At 33.0% G+C, this 13771-nt stretch overlaps 2 protein-coding genes across 2 annotated transcripts; one reads left to right on the top strand and one right to left on the bottom strand.

Annotated features, from left to right (window-relative positions):
• Positions 1 to 3325: 3325 nt before the first annotated feature.
• Positions 3326 to 6603, bottom strand: LOC126742135 (myosin regulatory light chain 2). The gene is made up of 4 exons (XM_050448699.1): positions 6474 to 6603; positions 4114 to 4272; positions 3772 to 4055; positions 3326 to 3710 (listed from the first exon to the last, which is right to left on the bottom strand). The coding sequence occupies exons 1-4, from the start codon at positions 6474 to 6476 to the stop codon at positions 3545 to 3547; spliced, it is 612 nt and encodes a 203-aa protein (XP_050304656.1). The 5' UTR covers positions 6477 to 6603; the 3' UTR covers positions 3326 to 3544.
• A 2091-nt stretch (positions 6604 to 8694) lies between these two features.
• On the top strand, positions 8695 to 12027 carry LOC126742409 (lysyl oxidase homolog 3A-like). Its single transcript, XM_050449062.1, has 7 exons — positions 8695 to 8926; positions 8976 to 9125; positions 9179 to 9344; positions 9398 to 9558; positions 10828 to 11022; positions 11072 to 11309; positions 11365 to 12027. Exons 1-7 carry the CDS (start codon positions 8722 to 8724, stop codon positions 11738 to 11740), a joined length of 1491 nt encoding a protein of 496 aa, XP_050305019.1. The 5' UTR covers positions 8695 to 8721; the 3' UTR covers positions 11741 to 12027.
• The last annotated feature ends 1744 nt before the right edge of the window (positions 12028 to 13771 follow it).

Genomic DNA, 13771 nt, shown 5'->3' with positions numbered 1-13771 from the left:
ATTAGATTAAACAGTTCACCATCTAATCTATACATAAGGAGGAACTCAAGAAAAAATAGCTGAGAAATATTGAGGAAGGAAATTGGAAACTGAATTTTGAAAAGTCGAAATGCCAAAAGAGTCATCCTGATTAAAATCGACTTTACTCAAAATCCCTACGAGAGAGATTCCGAGAAAACATCAGTCTATATAATATACAGTATGATTTTTGTTAGGCCGCATTAATAACTGTGGATGTTACATCTAATCTAATTTTCAAAAAAAATAGCCAAACATTTTTTTTGAAAATTAGTCCTAGTAAAAATTGCCATAATTCTGAAACTCCAGAGTTACTTGGAAATGTTTGCGCTGAAAATAACGAGATGACGATCATCGGGTCGGGTGTTAGCAGGAAATGTTGTTAATTATGGATTTTTTTGGCAAATTTACAGCGACTTGAAATGCCTGGGAAGCCGAGGTTGTTGGTACTTTTTAAGGAAATTATGTGGACATTTATAGGGTCCTAAACGTGAGGTAATCAATTTATTATTGGCATGCGACTTACTGATTAAACATCACATTATTTACATACTGAGATTTATATGGACATCCAAATTTAAAATGAATATTCATTGAAAAGGTGAAATTCTCTTCCTTAAAAAAATATATATTATTTTGTTACATAGCTTCTCAGTTAAAGCTCACTCTAGCTATAATATTTTCAGAGATATGAGCATTAAGTCTACCATCCCTTAAAATTGCAATTTTGTTAAGTTGCTTATATTTTAGCCACTAGAAATCAAGTTATTTGGTTGTCAATAAGAAATAAAGTATTTTATTTCTTCCAGGCACTCCAGTAAGAGAAATGTCAATATCTTGATTCCTAGTATATAGATTTCAATAATTTTATCAGTAATTACTTAATAATCCCTTGGTGTATTCCATAAATCAATAATGGCAATATTTTAGCTACTCAAAATCAAGATATTCACTTGCCAATATAACAATTAAGTATAGGACAAATCATTTTGTTTCTTCCAGGCAATCCAGTAAGAAAAATGTTATTATCTTGATTTTTCGTGTATGAACTTTAGTAGTTTATAGTTTTTAATAATTTTTTTAGAAAATATTCGAGAAACCCTTACAGTATCCCAGATATCAATAATTATAAATTATGAACCGCAAGAACTCAAGTTATAACTTAAATCACTGCAAAAATAAATATTTTATAATTTTTTGAATAAATTCTAGACTCGTCTAGGATCTCAAGTTATGAATCGAAAACACCGGCTTTTTCTAGGTTTAAGCTTTACCCAATGCCTCCACCAAAAACTTGCTCTTTACAAGTTGTGGATCCAAAGTTGGATCATCAATTTTTTTTGTGATTCCGCGCATTCACTATCCCATCAGAATTGGATTAGACACTTCACCATCTCATAATACATACGGAGGAATTGAAGGAAAATATCCAAAGTAAGAAATATGAGGTAGGTAATCAGAAAGTGAGCTGGAAAAACTCGAAACTTGAAAAGAATTATCCTGATTAACATGAGCTCTACTAGAAATTCCTAGGATTCTGGGTTATGATTGATACCAATTGAATTCTATCTTCCACATGTTAATGAATTTGGAAGATAGAGGGCTTTAAACAAGAAAACAATCAAATCAAAAAAAAAAAAACATTTATAAAATTACTCATAATTAAAATTGCCATAATGCAAAAACTCTTGGATGTAGTGATACGATTGATATCAATTTAGATAGGGGAATCTGCAGTTTATATACAAAGTGATTTTTCCTAAGATGTATTTGGAAATGTAGAAGTTACAGAACTTTTAAATAAGAGGATTATTAAAATTGAAAAATTCATAGAAGTATAGAGAATGTAGGTTTTGAATAAAAGAGCAACTAAAACAAAACCTTTTTTTTTTTTAGAAAATGACCCAATTAAAATTGCTATGACTAAGAAACTAATGGATGGATGCAGGAATATGGTTGATACCAATTTGCATAGAGGAAACGTCAGTCTATAAACAATGTGATTTTTATTAAATGCTAGATCAAAAAATGTGAAAGTTACAGAACTTTAAATAAAGTAAAAATTAAAATTTCTATTTAGAAGAAAACCTAAAAATATGTAGAAAACAACGCTTTGAATAAGAAAACAATTAAACCAAAAAAAAATATAGATAGAGTTACAGTTGATACTAATTTGGATAGGGAAAATATCATATTATATTAATCAACATCAAACTTCTTACTAATTATTCTTACTAACTCTCCATTCTTTGTCATTACCACAGAAAAAGTCTGATGTTTTGGAAAATATGGCTTGGACCTTAAATATCATTTCGTGAGCATTCTTTCCTTAATACCATGCTTTCAGTTTCATGAGAATATTCCTTCACTAGTTTTGCAGATACTTGGCCTTGGAAATTATAAATTTTTCTTAGTCATCTCTACAGAAAAACTCTGATATTTCGGCGGCAATTATTATTTGGATACGTTTGGACTTTAAATATCATCTTTCAATATCATAACTTTCTCAATAGCGTACTTTTTGTTTCACCAGAATATTCCCACTAGTTTTTCAGATATTCGGCTTTAAAGTGACTGCCTACCGTGAAAATTAATAATTTATTTTGGCCACCATCATCACAGAAAAAGTCTGATACTTTGGTTATGCTAAGTTAATGCTTGGACTAGCTTGGACCCTGAATAATACACCTTGTGTTTAACAAAAATATTCAAAATAGTTTTCCAGGTAAACAATTAATAATATTAATTGGTTGAACATAATAATAATTTTTCTTGGTCATCACCATCATAAAATTCTGATATTTCGGAATTTATTGCTGGGACTGGTTTAAATCCTAAATATACAGTTTTTGATTTTTTTAGGCTGCATTTGTTATGTTACAGACAAGATAATATAGCAACATGGAGGATATACATAAGTCTTTGTATAAGAAGAGATTTTTTTTTAGAAAATTACTCCTAATTAAAATTGTCATAATTGAAAAACTATTCGATTCAGGAGTGGGGTTTGTATCAATTTGAATAGAGGAAACATCGGTCTGTATACGTTGTAATTTTTGTTAATCTGTCCTTAAAAATGTGAAAGCTACAAGGCCTTAAATGCACAAACAATTAAAGCGAAAAATATTTCAATTTAAAAAATTACACCCAATTAAAAGTGGAATATCTCAGAAACCCTTGGACCTTGAGACTTTTACTTACAGTCAGATTACTACTACGACTTAATCACACAATATGATTAACTTAAACATCCTCTTTATTTACAACTAAAATAATATAAGAAACAACAATAAAGTAAAAGACAAAATAGGAAATGTAAATTGTTTATTAAACGTTAAATTAAAAAATAAAAGTCGCTTAAGATAACGTGTGCGACCAATCAGTGATAGTAAGTTGTGCACATCTCACTGTGACATTTGGAGGCGACGGTGTCATCCGCCTACGGTGAGCTCCTACAATTAACATAACATGTCACGTGACGTAGCCGTTCGCGGGTATTTTGGGTGGTGGTAAATTAGAGAGTCGCTTAGGCGGCCTCACCCTCACCTTCCTCCTCCGCGGAGGCGGTGAGGAGGGTGATCAGGGCGGCGGTGTCGATCCGACCGTTGTCATCGATGTCGATCGCGTCGAACGCGTCGTCGACCTCTTTGGCGGTGAATTTGTCTCCCCAGGTCATCAGGGCATGTCTGAACCTGGTAAAAAAAAATAGTTAGATCACTCTAGAACGATTCAACAGCTTCTGAGAGTACTCACTTCTCGCTGTCGATACCACCGGGTTCGTCGAACGACCTGAAGGCAGCGGCTACGACTTCATCGTCGTCGGTACCACCGGAATCGGCCATTCGGCTACCGAAGAGACCCAACAGCTGAGTGAGGTTGATTGGTCCGGGTGCCTCACGGATCATCTCGTCGAGTTCCTTCTCGCTGGCGATCTTACCGACGGCGTCAAAGGTTGCCCTCAAGTCTTCTTTGCTGATGATACCGTCTTTGTCGTGGTCCATCAGCTGGAAGGCTTCTTTGAACTCGGCCACTTGGCTCTGTAAGGGATATATTAAGTGAGTATTACGGAGTATTGAGCGTGAGGAGGTTAGGTACCTGGGAGAACATGGAGAAGACATTGGAGCCGGAACGTTTGGCCCTCTTCGAGGAGCTCTTGGAGGATGTGCGGGTTTCGGCGGCTGGGGCAGCGGCGGCGGCTGGAGCCTCGCTGGTTTCTTCCTTCTTCTTCTTCTTGACCTTCTTTTCTTTGTCCGCCTGGAACATTCAGTTAATTAAAATAGTCGTAATTCATAAACTCCAAGGTTTGAAGGCAATTTAGGTAGAAAAAGGATCAAGGTATATTTTTATTAAGATGCACTTGGAAATAATCGAAATAGAGAGACTTGAATAAGAGGGTAATAGAAACAAGAAAAAAAGGAAAATTTCTGAATAAAAAGAAAAATCCTTACCTAATTGAAATATTTATAATTGGAGAAGATTCAGGTGTCGGATGGTGATTTACTACTTTTTGAATAAGCAAAAGATCAGTCTATTTACAGAAAAATCCTCAATATCCTACTTTTAAAAATTACAGAAATAGAAATTAATTAAAATCCTTGTAACTCGGAAAGTTATAGGTATTGGAAGGTGTTTTGCATCATTTTGGATAGGCACAAGATCAATCTATTTACGAACAAATCCCCAATATTCAAAGGCTAATAATAGGGAAATTACAGGGTCTTCACTAGGAAGCTATTGACAAAATTTGTTTTTTAATTACTCCTAAGTAGAACTGAAAAAGGCATTAGAAGAACTTTTATACCATTTTGGATAGATAAGAGATCAGTTTATTTACTGAAAAATCCTCAATATTCTACCATTAATAATATATTAGTTATAGAGTCTTGACTAAAAAACTATTGGCACTAAGAAATTATAAAAAACAACTTCTAATTAAAACACGTAGATTTTGGAAGGTATTTATACCATTTTATATCAGTCTATTTATAAATAAATCTTCAATAATTATAAGGATAATATATACAAGTCTTGACTACGAACCCATTGATAAAGAAAAATCATAAATTAAAAAAAAATTACTTCTAATTAAAACACTCATAACTCGGAAAGTTGTAAATATTGCAAGGTAGTTATGCTATTTGGTACAGGCAAAAGATCGGTCTATTTACAAAAAAGTCATTAATATTGAATCAGTAATAATAAGGAAATTACAAGGTCTTAACTAAGAAAAATGAAACATTTTAGGAAATTACTCCTAATTAAAACACTCGTAGCTCAGAAAGTTTTAGGTGTTGGAAGGTGTTTTAGACCATTTTGGATAGACAAAAGATCGGTCTGTTTATAGATAAGTCCTTAATATTTTATCATTAATAATAAAGAACTTAGAGGGTCTCGACTATACTACTGAAACTGTCGATAATTTTTTTTTTCAATAACTGCTAATAAAAACACTTTGAGTATTAGGAGGTATTTTATATTAGGCAAGAGATCAGTTTATTTACAGATAAATGCTCAATATTCTATTATTAATAATAAAGAAGTTACAAAGTGTTGACTAAGAAACTTTTGACAACAAGAAAAATTAAAATATTTGAATATTACTCCTAATTAAAACCCTTGTAACTCGAAAAGTTTTAGGTATTGGAAGATGTTTTATGCCATTTTGAAAAGGCAATAAGTCAGACTATTTAAAGTCGAATCCTCAATATTGCACCATTAATATTACCAAACATATAGGGGCCTAAATATGGGAACGAATTTTAAAAAAATTTATCATAAAAAAAAAGTGTGTCAATATTGTATGCAAATACCCAAATTACCTATTTTTTTCCTAACCATGACTCCTGACCTACTATCTATTTTGGTGCCGCGCCAAAAATAATTCAAAGATTTAAGTTTCGATTTCGAAATTGTATAACACGTTCCAGGGAATTTATTCTGGTCACGTAACTGAATTCCTTGTTTAAAAATAAATGGTCTATTTGTAAGAAATCTGGCTTGGGCTAAATTTAGTTGAGACTATTGTTCAGATTATAGAACTAAAATGTGGATTTTTTCAGGATCCTTTTGCTCAAGACATGACCAGCTTTAAACCCGTTTTTCTACAAAAGTATCAAACTTTTCAGAATATTGCACTAAAAGGAAAACTTCCATTGGATATTGGACCAATGGTTTTAGAGTTATATAGGCCAAAATGGGTCTCAACCCAGGAGCACCTAATTTCAAAGTGAGAAACTTCTCCCATTTGCCTCTTCCGAATCATTCCAAAATTAACGTGATTAATTACACACATACCAGCAGTTACATAACAATAACTCATCCAGGTACTAAAACACATTATAACCCTTCAAAAAAAAATACAACACACACACAATTAAACACAATTCACTGTCCTTATCCAAGAAAATTCATCCAGAAAAGCGTGTAATCCATTTTGTGGCTGTGGGGGTACTTACCATTTTGTCTGTCGTAGATGTTCGTTCTCTCAGAAACACCCGCGACTGAAGAAACTTTTTCCGAAACGTTACTTAAATAACTTCGGACGGGCGAGTCTGGATATCGCGCAAACCTTAAAAGTAGCTGCCAGAAATAGGATACTGCACTTTCTATCTCTCTCTTACTTACGTTAACGGTGACTTGGCTCTGCTTATTGTTAGGTTAGAGGTGCAGTATAGGAACTCGATGTATTTTTGCCTAAGATATCCAGGTTGGCCAGAGCAACACTAATTTTGGGATTTTTTTACGCAGAATTGGAAATTTACTGCTAATTAAAGTGCTTATAACTCATAAACTTTTCGTTAATTAAATGTGTTTAGCAGAAATTTAATGAGGGAAAATATGGATTTATGTGTAGCAAAAATTTTATTGTTTTACCAGTACAAATACGAAAACTACAACAAGGTTCTCAATAAAATAATAAAATAATTTAAAAATTAGGCACTTCTGATTAATATGGGCTCTCTGAGAGAGAAAAGAGGATAGGAGAGCCTGGAAGAGTTTTTTTCCAGAGAATTGAGTGCATTTGGTCACATAACAGCGAAAAAAAGAAGAATGAAGGCTGCCACTCAACTGCATATTTTAATTTGTCCAGGCATTTGAGTGCATTAGGATATAGTGCATAGAGAATAGGAGAGCCTTACTAAGCTGCCATCAAGAACCCTTGGGTGCTTAGTAATGGTTAATACCAATTTGAATAGAACATATATCAGTGTATGTGCAGAATAATTTTCGTTAAGCTGATGTTAGAAATAAAAAAGTTACTATGATGATCATTATACAGAAAAAAATCAAAAATTTTATGAATAGCTTCTAGTTAAAATTGAAATAACTCAAGAACCCTTGGATGCTAACTTATGTTTAATATCATTTTGGATAGAATATAAATCAGGCTATAAACATGGTGATTTTTGTTAAGCTGGTGTTAAAAATAAAAAAGTTACAGGGCCTTGAGTATAAAGACTATTAAACCAAAAAAGGTCGAAAATTTAAAGAATTACTCCTTATTCAAATTAACGTACTCAAGCAGAAAAAACTGAAACTGTAGAATTATTACTCCTAATTAAAAATGAAACAAATGAAGAGTAGGTAGGTCTCGACTATAAAGATTATTCTGCAAAAAAAAATTGAAAATTTAAAAATTACTCCTAATTAAATTGGAATAACTCAAAAACTCTTAAGTGTCTCCTTTACAATTAGGACCATTAGAGAAAAAAATCAAAAAATTACTCTTAATAAAAATTGATGTAATTCAAGAACCTTTGGATATTGGGTAATGCTTCATACCAATTTAGATCGCGTATAAATAAGTCTTTTTATAGAGTAATATTTGTTAAATTGCCCTAAAATATAAAAAAGTTACTGGGCCTTGATTATGAAAACTATTCTACAAAAAAAATTAAAGATTTCGATATATTACTCCTAATTAAAACTGGAATAACTCAAGAATCTCTGGGTGTTAGATAATTCTCTATACCAATTTGCATAGAGCATAAGTCAGTGTATATACAGGGTGATTTTTATTACGCGGCTGTTAATAATAAAAAAGTTACAAGGCTCTAACTATAAAGATCATTGTGTAAAAAATAAAATAGAAAATTTACAATTTACTCCTAATTAAAGTTAAAATATCTCAAGGACCTTTGGATGCTGAGTAATAGTTGATACCAATTTTAATAAAGCATAAACCAATACAGGGTGATTTTTATTAAATTGCTCTAAAAAGATACAGAGCTTTAAGAAAAAATAAAAAACCTGCATATGAATAAAAAATATACTTTCAAAAAAACACTTTTATTAAAAATTTGTATATCTCAAAGGCCCTTGGATGCTAAATCATGTTTTATTACATTTTGAATAGATCATTTGAATCAGTCTATATACAGAGTGATTTTTACTACCTGAAAATTTCAAAAAATTACTCCTAATTAAAATTGACATAACTCAAAAACCCTTACATCCTGAATGACGTTTTATACCATTTTGAAAACAGCATAAATTGTCCTATATACAGGGTCACCCATATTCCACTCTATTGAAAACCCATCGAAATACAGGAGGGTTAAAAAAAATTCAAACCCAAAATTTGAATATCAAATTTCGGGATTCTCGTCTCGGATTCTCACCGCGACCTAGATATTTGCATAACGAAATATTTATAAGAGCCAAAGGTAAATGATCATTAAACGTTGAAAATTCACTTCTAGTATGGGTTTTATTGTGTCGAAAATGCCGAGTGTCAAGCACCTAGACCTAATTTTATTTTTAACTTGTGCGGTAACGACGATCGCGTCCACCACGTCCGTCGAATCGTTGAGTAAGAACAAAAGTATTTTGATCCGAAAACACTTGAAAAGACTGAAAAAGATCGACGGCGGAATACGTTTGGTGGGCGGAAGGGACGAGTACGAAGGCAGGTCAACTTTAGCAAAAATTCCCCATTTTATCCATTAACATTACAGGAAACGTGGAAATACTCTATCAAGGCACATGGGGATCGGTATGTGATGACGAGTGGGATCTTCAAGAGGCCTCAGTCGTCTGCAAACAACTCGGCTACCAGAGTGAAAACGCTCAACCAACCAGCAACAGCTATTTTGGAAAATCTAAAAGTAATTTAACCGTCCAACTAAGAAATCAAACATTCCATGAAACGTTTTTCCAGGGAAATTCTGGCTGGACAACATCTTCTGCGACGGCTCAGAAGACGAGTTGGCCAACTGCAGATTTGACTCATGGGGTAAACATGATTGCACTGATTCTGAGGCGGCCGGAGTCATTTGCTTGGAGCTAACTCGGAAACCAGTTGAACCTAAAAAATCTTATAAAACGTAATGAGAAACTGTTATGTAAGCAAATGATGTGACTCATAAAGAAATTTTAGCAAAATCAAAAGTGTTGTCAAGAAGATTCGACTTCAGGGTGGCAGAGTGACATCAGAAGGAAGAGTTGAGTTTCTTAACACCAGAGGAGGTTGGGATCAAATTTGTGCTGATGGATGGTCTTTTAGGGAAGCTTTGGTTGTTTGTAGGACCCTTTCTTTAGGTACTGTTTGAAATAATATAAAGGACATTTCTTACCCAATAATTTCATATATGAACGTTTTTTGTAGCTCCAAAACTTTCTGAGATAATGGCACTTTGAAGATTTTTTTTATTAACCGCTATTTCTAGTCATAACTTAAGAACCATTTCATTCTTTAATCTGGAGTTCCTGTGAATAGATTTGAGGCTAATGGGGTGATTTTCGGCTAAGGATTTGGAAAGTTACAGCAGTTTTTCGTGGAGTATTTTTTTTTTTTAAATTTTGGCTATTGCTAACTTTTATTTAAAGTTTTTTGATAAAATAATCGAAAATTCATAAAAAGCTTTTAGTGGAAGAAAGTCCATTCCTTTCAAAATAATTTCATACACCTCAAAAAGTTTTTGAGGTAGAGGCAATTTTGCCTATTAAGGTTCAAGAGCTGCCTAATATGGGTTTTTGAAACTCTGATTGCACCACCATGATTTTTATACATCAGTGGACATTTTTGGGTATAATTTAGGAACGAGTTGGAATATTTTCATAATTTTTCCACAGTATGGAAATAGAGTTGCTGAGGATAGGTTTGATGGTAAAAACGTAATTTTTGACTAAAGATTTAAAAAGTTACAATAGTTGTTGTCTCGCCATTTTTTTAAAGATATTTTTCTAGCAATTTTAACTTTTTTTTTAAATTTTTCCATGAAGTAATTATAGGTTATTTAAAAGTTTTTAGTGGAAGAAAATCCATTTCTTTCCAAACAATTTCATATGCGAAAGGTTTTTGTACCTTAAAAATCTTTTGAGCTAGAGCCAATTTTATGAACCAAAGTCCAATAGCCACCAAATTTGAGAAAAAATGAATCTCAAGGCAACATATAGATTTTTACTTAGTAGCGGACATTTTTGGTCATAACTCAGGAACCAATAAAGATATTTTCATATTTTTTTCACGTTAATATTGTGAAATTCTTGAAGATTTACTTGGTGCTAAAAACGTGATTTTAAGTTAAGAATTTTGGTAGTCAGAGCAAATTTGGTTGAGGCTAATACTCTCAACAAATTTTCACTTTCCTTTAAATTTTATGCATGAAATAATTAAAAATTTAAAAAAAAACTTTCACACAATCACAAAGCATTCATTTCCCAATAATTTCATATACAAACATTCCTTGCACCTCAAAATCCTTACCCATAGGCAAATATAATTGATCCACTCAACCAAAATATTTTCATGACTTCCTTATAACAAAAGTATAACCATTACTATTTAGTAAGTATTTCTATTTTAAGGTTACGCTGCTGATGCCATCCAAACCACTTACTTTGGAGGTAACCTCACAGACACCAGCCTGGCAGGAGTAAAATGTTTCAGCAACGAAACTGACTTCGGAGAATGCATTTATGATGAATCACTCACTGGTAGATGTGAGGGCAAAGAGGTGGCTGCAGTAGCTTGCACTCACTCTTTGTCAGACCTCGTGATAGGTATATTACTATTAAAAAGAGTGGACAACCTTTAAAAAGATAATTTTAGATCAAGAGGAGCTAATCAGGTCAGCTTACCTCCAAGACCTCCAAATGTTCTACCTGCAGTGTGCCATGGAAGAAAACTGTGCTGCATCGTCGGCTTATCAGGTCCAAAAAGAGAACGACGCTTGGCATTTGGAAACCAGAAGGCTTCTGAGGTTTACCGCAAGGATTTTGAATGCTGGAAATGCTGATTTTAGGCCGTTGATACCCAAGCATTTGTGGGAATGGCACATGTGTCACATGTTAAGTAATTCTGTTTGATAATTAATTATTTATATCCCAATGGTTCTTTTTTAGGCATTACCACAGCATGGAAGTCTTTGCGACATTCGATATCTTCGACTCCAAAGGGAAAAAAGTGGCGGAGGGGCATAAAGCCTCCTTTTGCCTGGAAGATAATCAGTGTCTGCCAGGCGTGGAGCCCAAGTACGCGTGTGCGAACTACGGAGATCAGGGAATTACCGTCAACTGTTCGGACATTTATAAACATACCGTCGACTGTCAATGGGTGGATATATCCGATCTGGATCCAGGAAACTATAGGATTAAAGTGGCGGTGAACCCGGAATATAAAGTGGCCGAAATGGGTTACGATAATAACGCGGCCATGTGCGATTTTATTTATACGACAGCCCATGGGTCGGTGAGGAATTGCCGTTTGGAGTTGCCCTGATTGGATTGGGTTGAATAAACGATTGTTAAGAAGTTTTTTGAAGTTTAATTGGCAAATAAGGCTGGACTATTACGGTAAATGGTGGAGGTATCAGGAAATTAAGTTATGATAGTTAAAAGAAATTTGAATGACAAAATAAATGAGACTTAAAGCTTTAAAAGAAATGGTGGAGGTACCAGAACAGTTTTTGACTGTTCAAGAAATTTAATTTGATAATTAAAGAAAAAGGCGATAATTTTGGATTATGTACGTTTTACAGTACAGTAAAAAAATTTGTAGCAAATGAGTGTCTTGTCTTTTTTTTTCATTTGAGGCAAATCAGCCCGGACCATAACGAAAATATTGAATTTAACTCATATGCATCAAAAATGGCGAAGGTGACGGGACAATTGCGACTCTTCTTCACAGCACGTTTTTTATTAATAATCTTAAATAAATTTTCTAATGGAACTATCGATTTAGTTAGAGAAAGAAAGTTAAATAATTTAACACACATATATATGTATAATGAGAAGATTTTTATGTAAGAGCTAGATTATATGATCCTATCTATGTAAACATTCATTCATATATTTGCTACTCTAATACCATATCAAAAATTTAGTTTTTTTAGTAAGTGTTCTATATGGTAAGTCCAGTTAAGGTGTACGTTTGTATTTACATCTAAATTGTTATTGCCTAATTCCACTTGCAACGGTTTCGGTATGTTGTATTGTTTTGTTCTAAACATTAACTCATTTATTTTCTCTTGGTTTAACACTTTTCTATTCACTTTGTCAAAGAATTCATCTGCTTTAACTATGTACTTATATCATCAGCATATTTTGGCTGAATTAATTCATTAACGGGCACAAATTATTATTACATACAATGAACAAAACGGGTCCCAGTATACTACCTTGCGCAATTCATACATCACTAGACAGTAAATTCTTGACAGTTTAAATTAAATTTATCAGTGAAAGAGTTCAATTTTGGGGTTATGTACGTTTCTCGGTGTAATTAAAAGAAGACCTTTTTTATTTGAGACGGAAAATTGAGTCCAAACTACTACGAAAAAATTAAATTTAACTTATATGAAAAATGGTGTAGGCGCTGGTAAAGTATACGTACATACGTTTTTCGGTATAGTAAAAAGAATTTTGAATCACATGAAACGAAGGAGTGTTTGGTTTTTTTTTCATTTGAGGCAATTAAACTATTACGAAAAATTTAATTTAGGTCATAGCAAAATTGGTGAAGGTGTCGGGAAGATCGTATTTTATTCTCACGAGTACGTTTTTTTATTAAAGCGATAGATATTTTAAAAATATACAGGGTGTCCCGGCGAAAACGAAACAGAGCTATTTTCGGTATGAAAAAAAAATTTTTTTTCAAAAATCTCGGACACGTCGATTTTATTTTTGAGGAGGACAACTTTTCCTTACCAAGGCACCCTCATACCAGCAACCCCCTTCGAGGGGGTGGAATCACCCCTAAAATCCTAAATGGAAAGAGGGGTCGTATGATACCTTATTTTAAAGGTCTTTTAATTCTGAATATAACTGCCAAATTTGAAGTGGCTAAAATTATTTCTCTGGATAAAACAGCTTGTCAAAATTGCGGAAACAGCGAAAATGAAAAAGGTATTATGGACTCTTTTTTGGATAATATTTTTAAAAGAACAAGGAAATCCTATTTTCGAAGGGGTCACTTATTAATTAAGAGGCCACCTAATACCTGGAATCCTTTACGAGGGGTTGAAAGCACCCCTTAAATCTTAAACAGAAAGAGGGATCGTGTTATACTTTATGTTGAAAGCGTTTTCACTTTAAATTTAAATGGTGACTTCTGAGTGACTGATGGATTTCTTCTGAATATGAAAGCCAAATAAAATTCTGGAAAAAATGCTTTAAATAACCTTTATGCCTGAAACCCTTTCTTACATTTTTTTTATTGGATCATTAAAACATGATTAAAAATTTATTAGTATTGTTAATATTATTGTTATTACACCTTATCAGCATATCATAAATAAAAACAAAATACCAA

This window comes from Anthonomus grandis, chromosome 11, assembly GCF_022605725.1.
Source record: "Anthonomus grandis grandis chromosome 11, icAntGran1.3, whole genome shotgun sequence".
Taxonomy (NCBI): Eukaryota; Metazoa; Arthropoda; class Insecta; order Coleoptera; family Curculionidae; genus Anthonomus; species Anthonomus grandis.
The sequence above is the reverse complement of the archived record's forward strand: the minus strand, read 5'-3'. Positions and strand labels throughout refer to the sequence as shown.

Coding starts and splice junctions, on each gene's coding strand:
- LOC126742135 (XM_050448699.1), bottom strand. Junction 4,056..4,113: donor TCTTCTCCATGTTCTCCCAG/GTACCTAACCTC, acceptor TATCCCTTACAG/AGCCAAGTGGCCGAGTTCAA. Junction 3,711..3,771: donor GGTGGTATCGACAGCGAGAA/GTGAGTACTCTC, acceptor TTTTTTTACCAG/GTTCAGACATGCCCTGATGA.
- LOC126742409 (XM_050449062.1), top strand. CDS start 8,722: ATGGGTTTTATTGTGTCGAAAATGCCGAGTGTCAAGCACCTAGACCTA. Junction 8,927..8,975: donor CGGAAGGGACGAGTACGAAG/GCAGGTCAACTT, acceptor TTAACATTACAG/GAAACGTGGAAATACTCTAT. Junction 11,310..11,364: donor GAATGGCACATGTGTCACAT/GTTAAGTAATTC, acceptor GTTCTTTTTTAG/GCATTACCACAGCATGGAAG.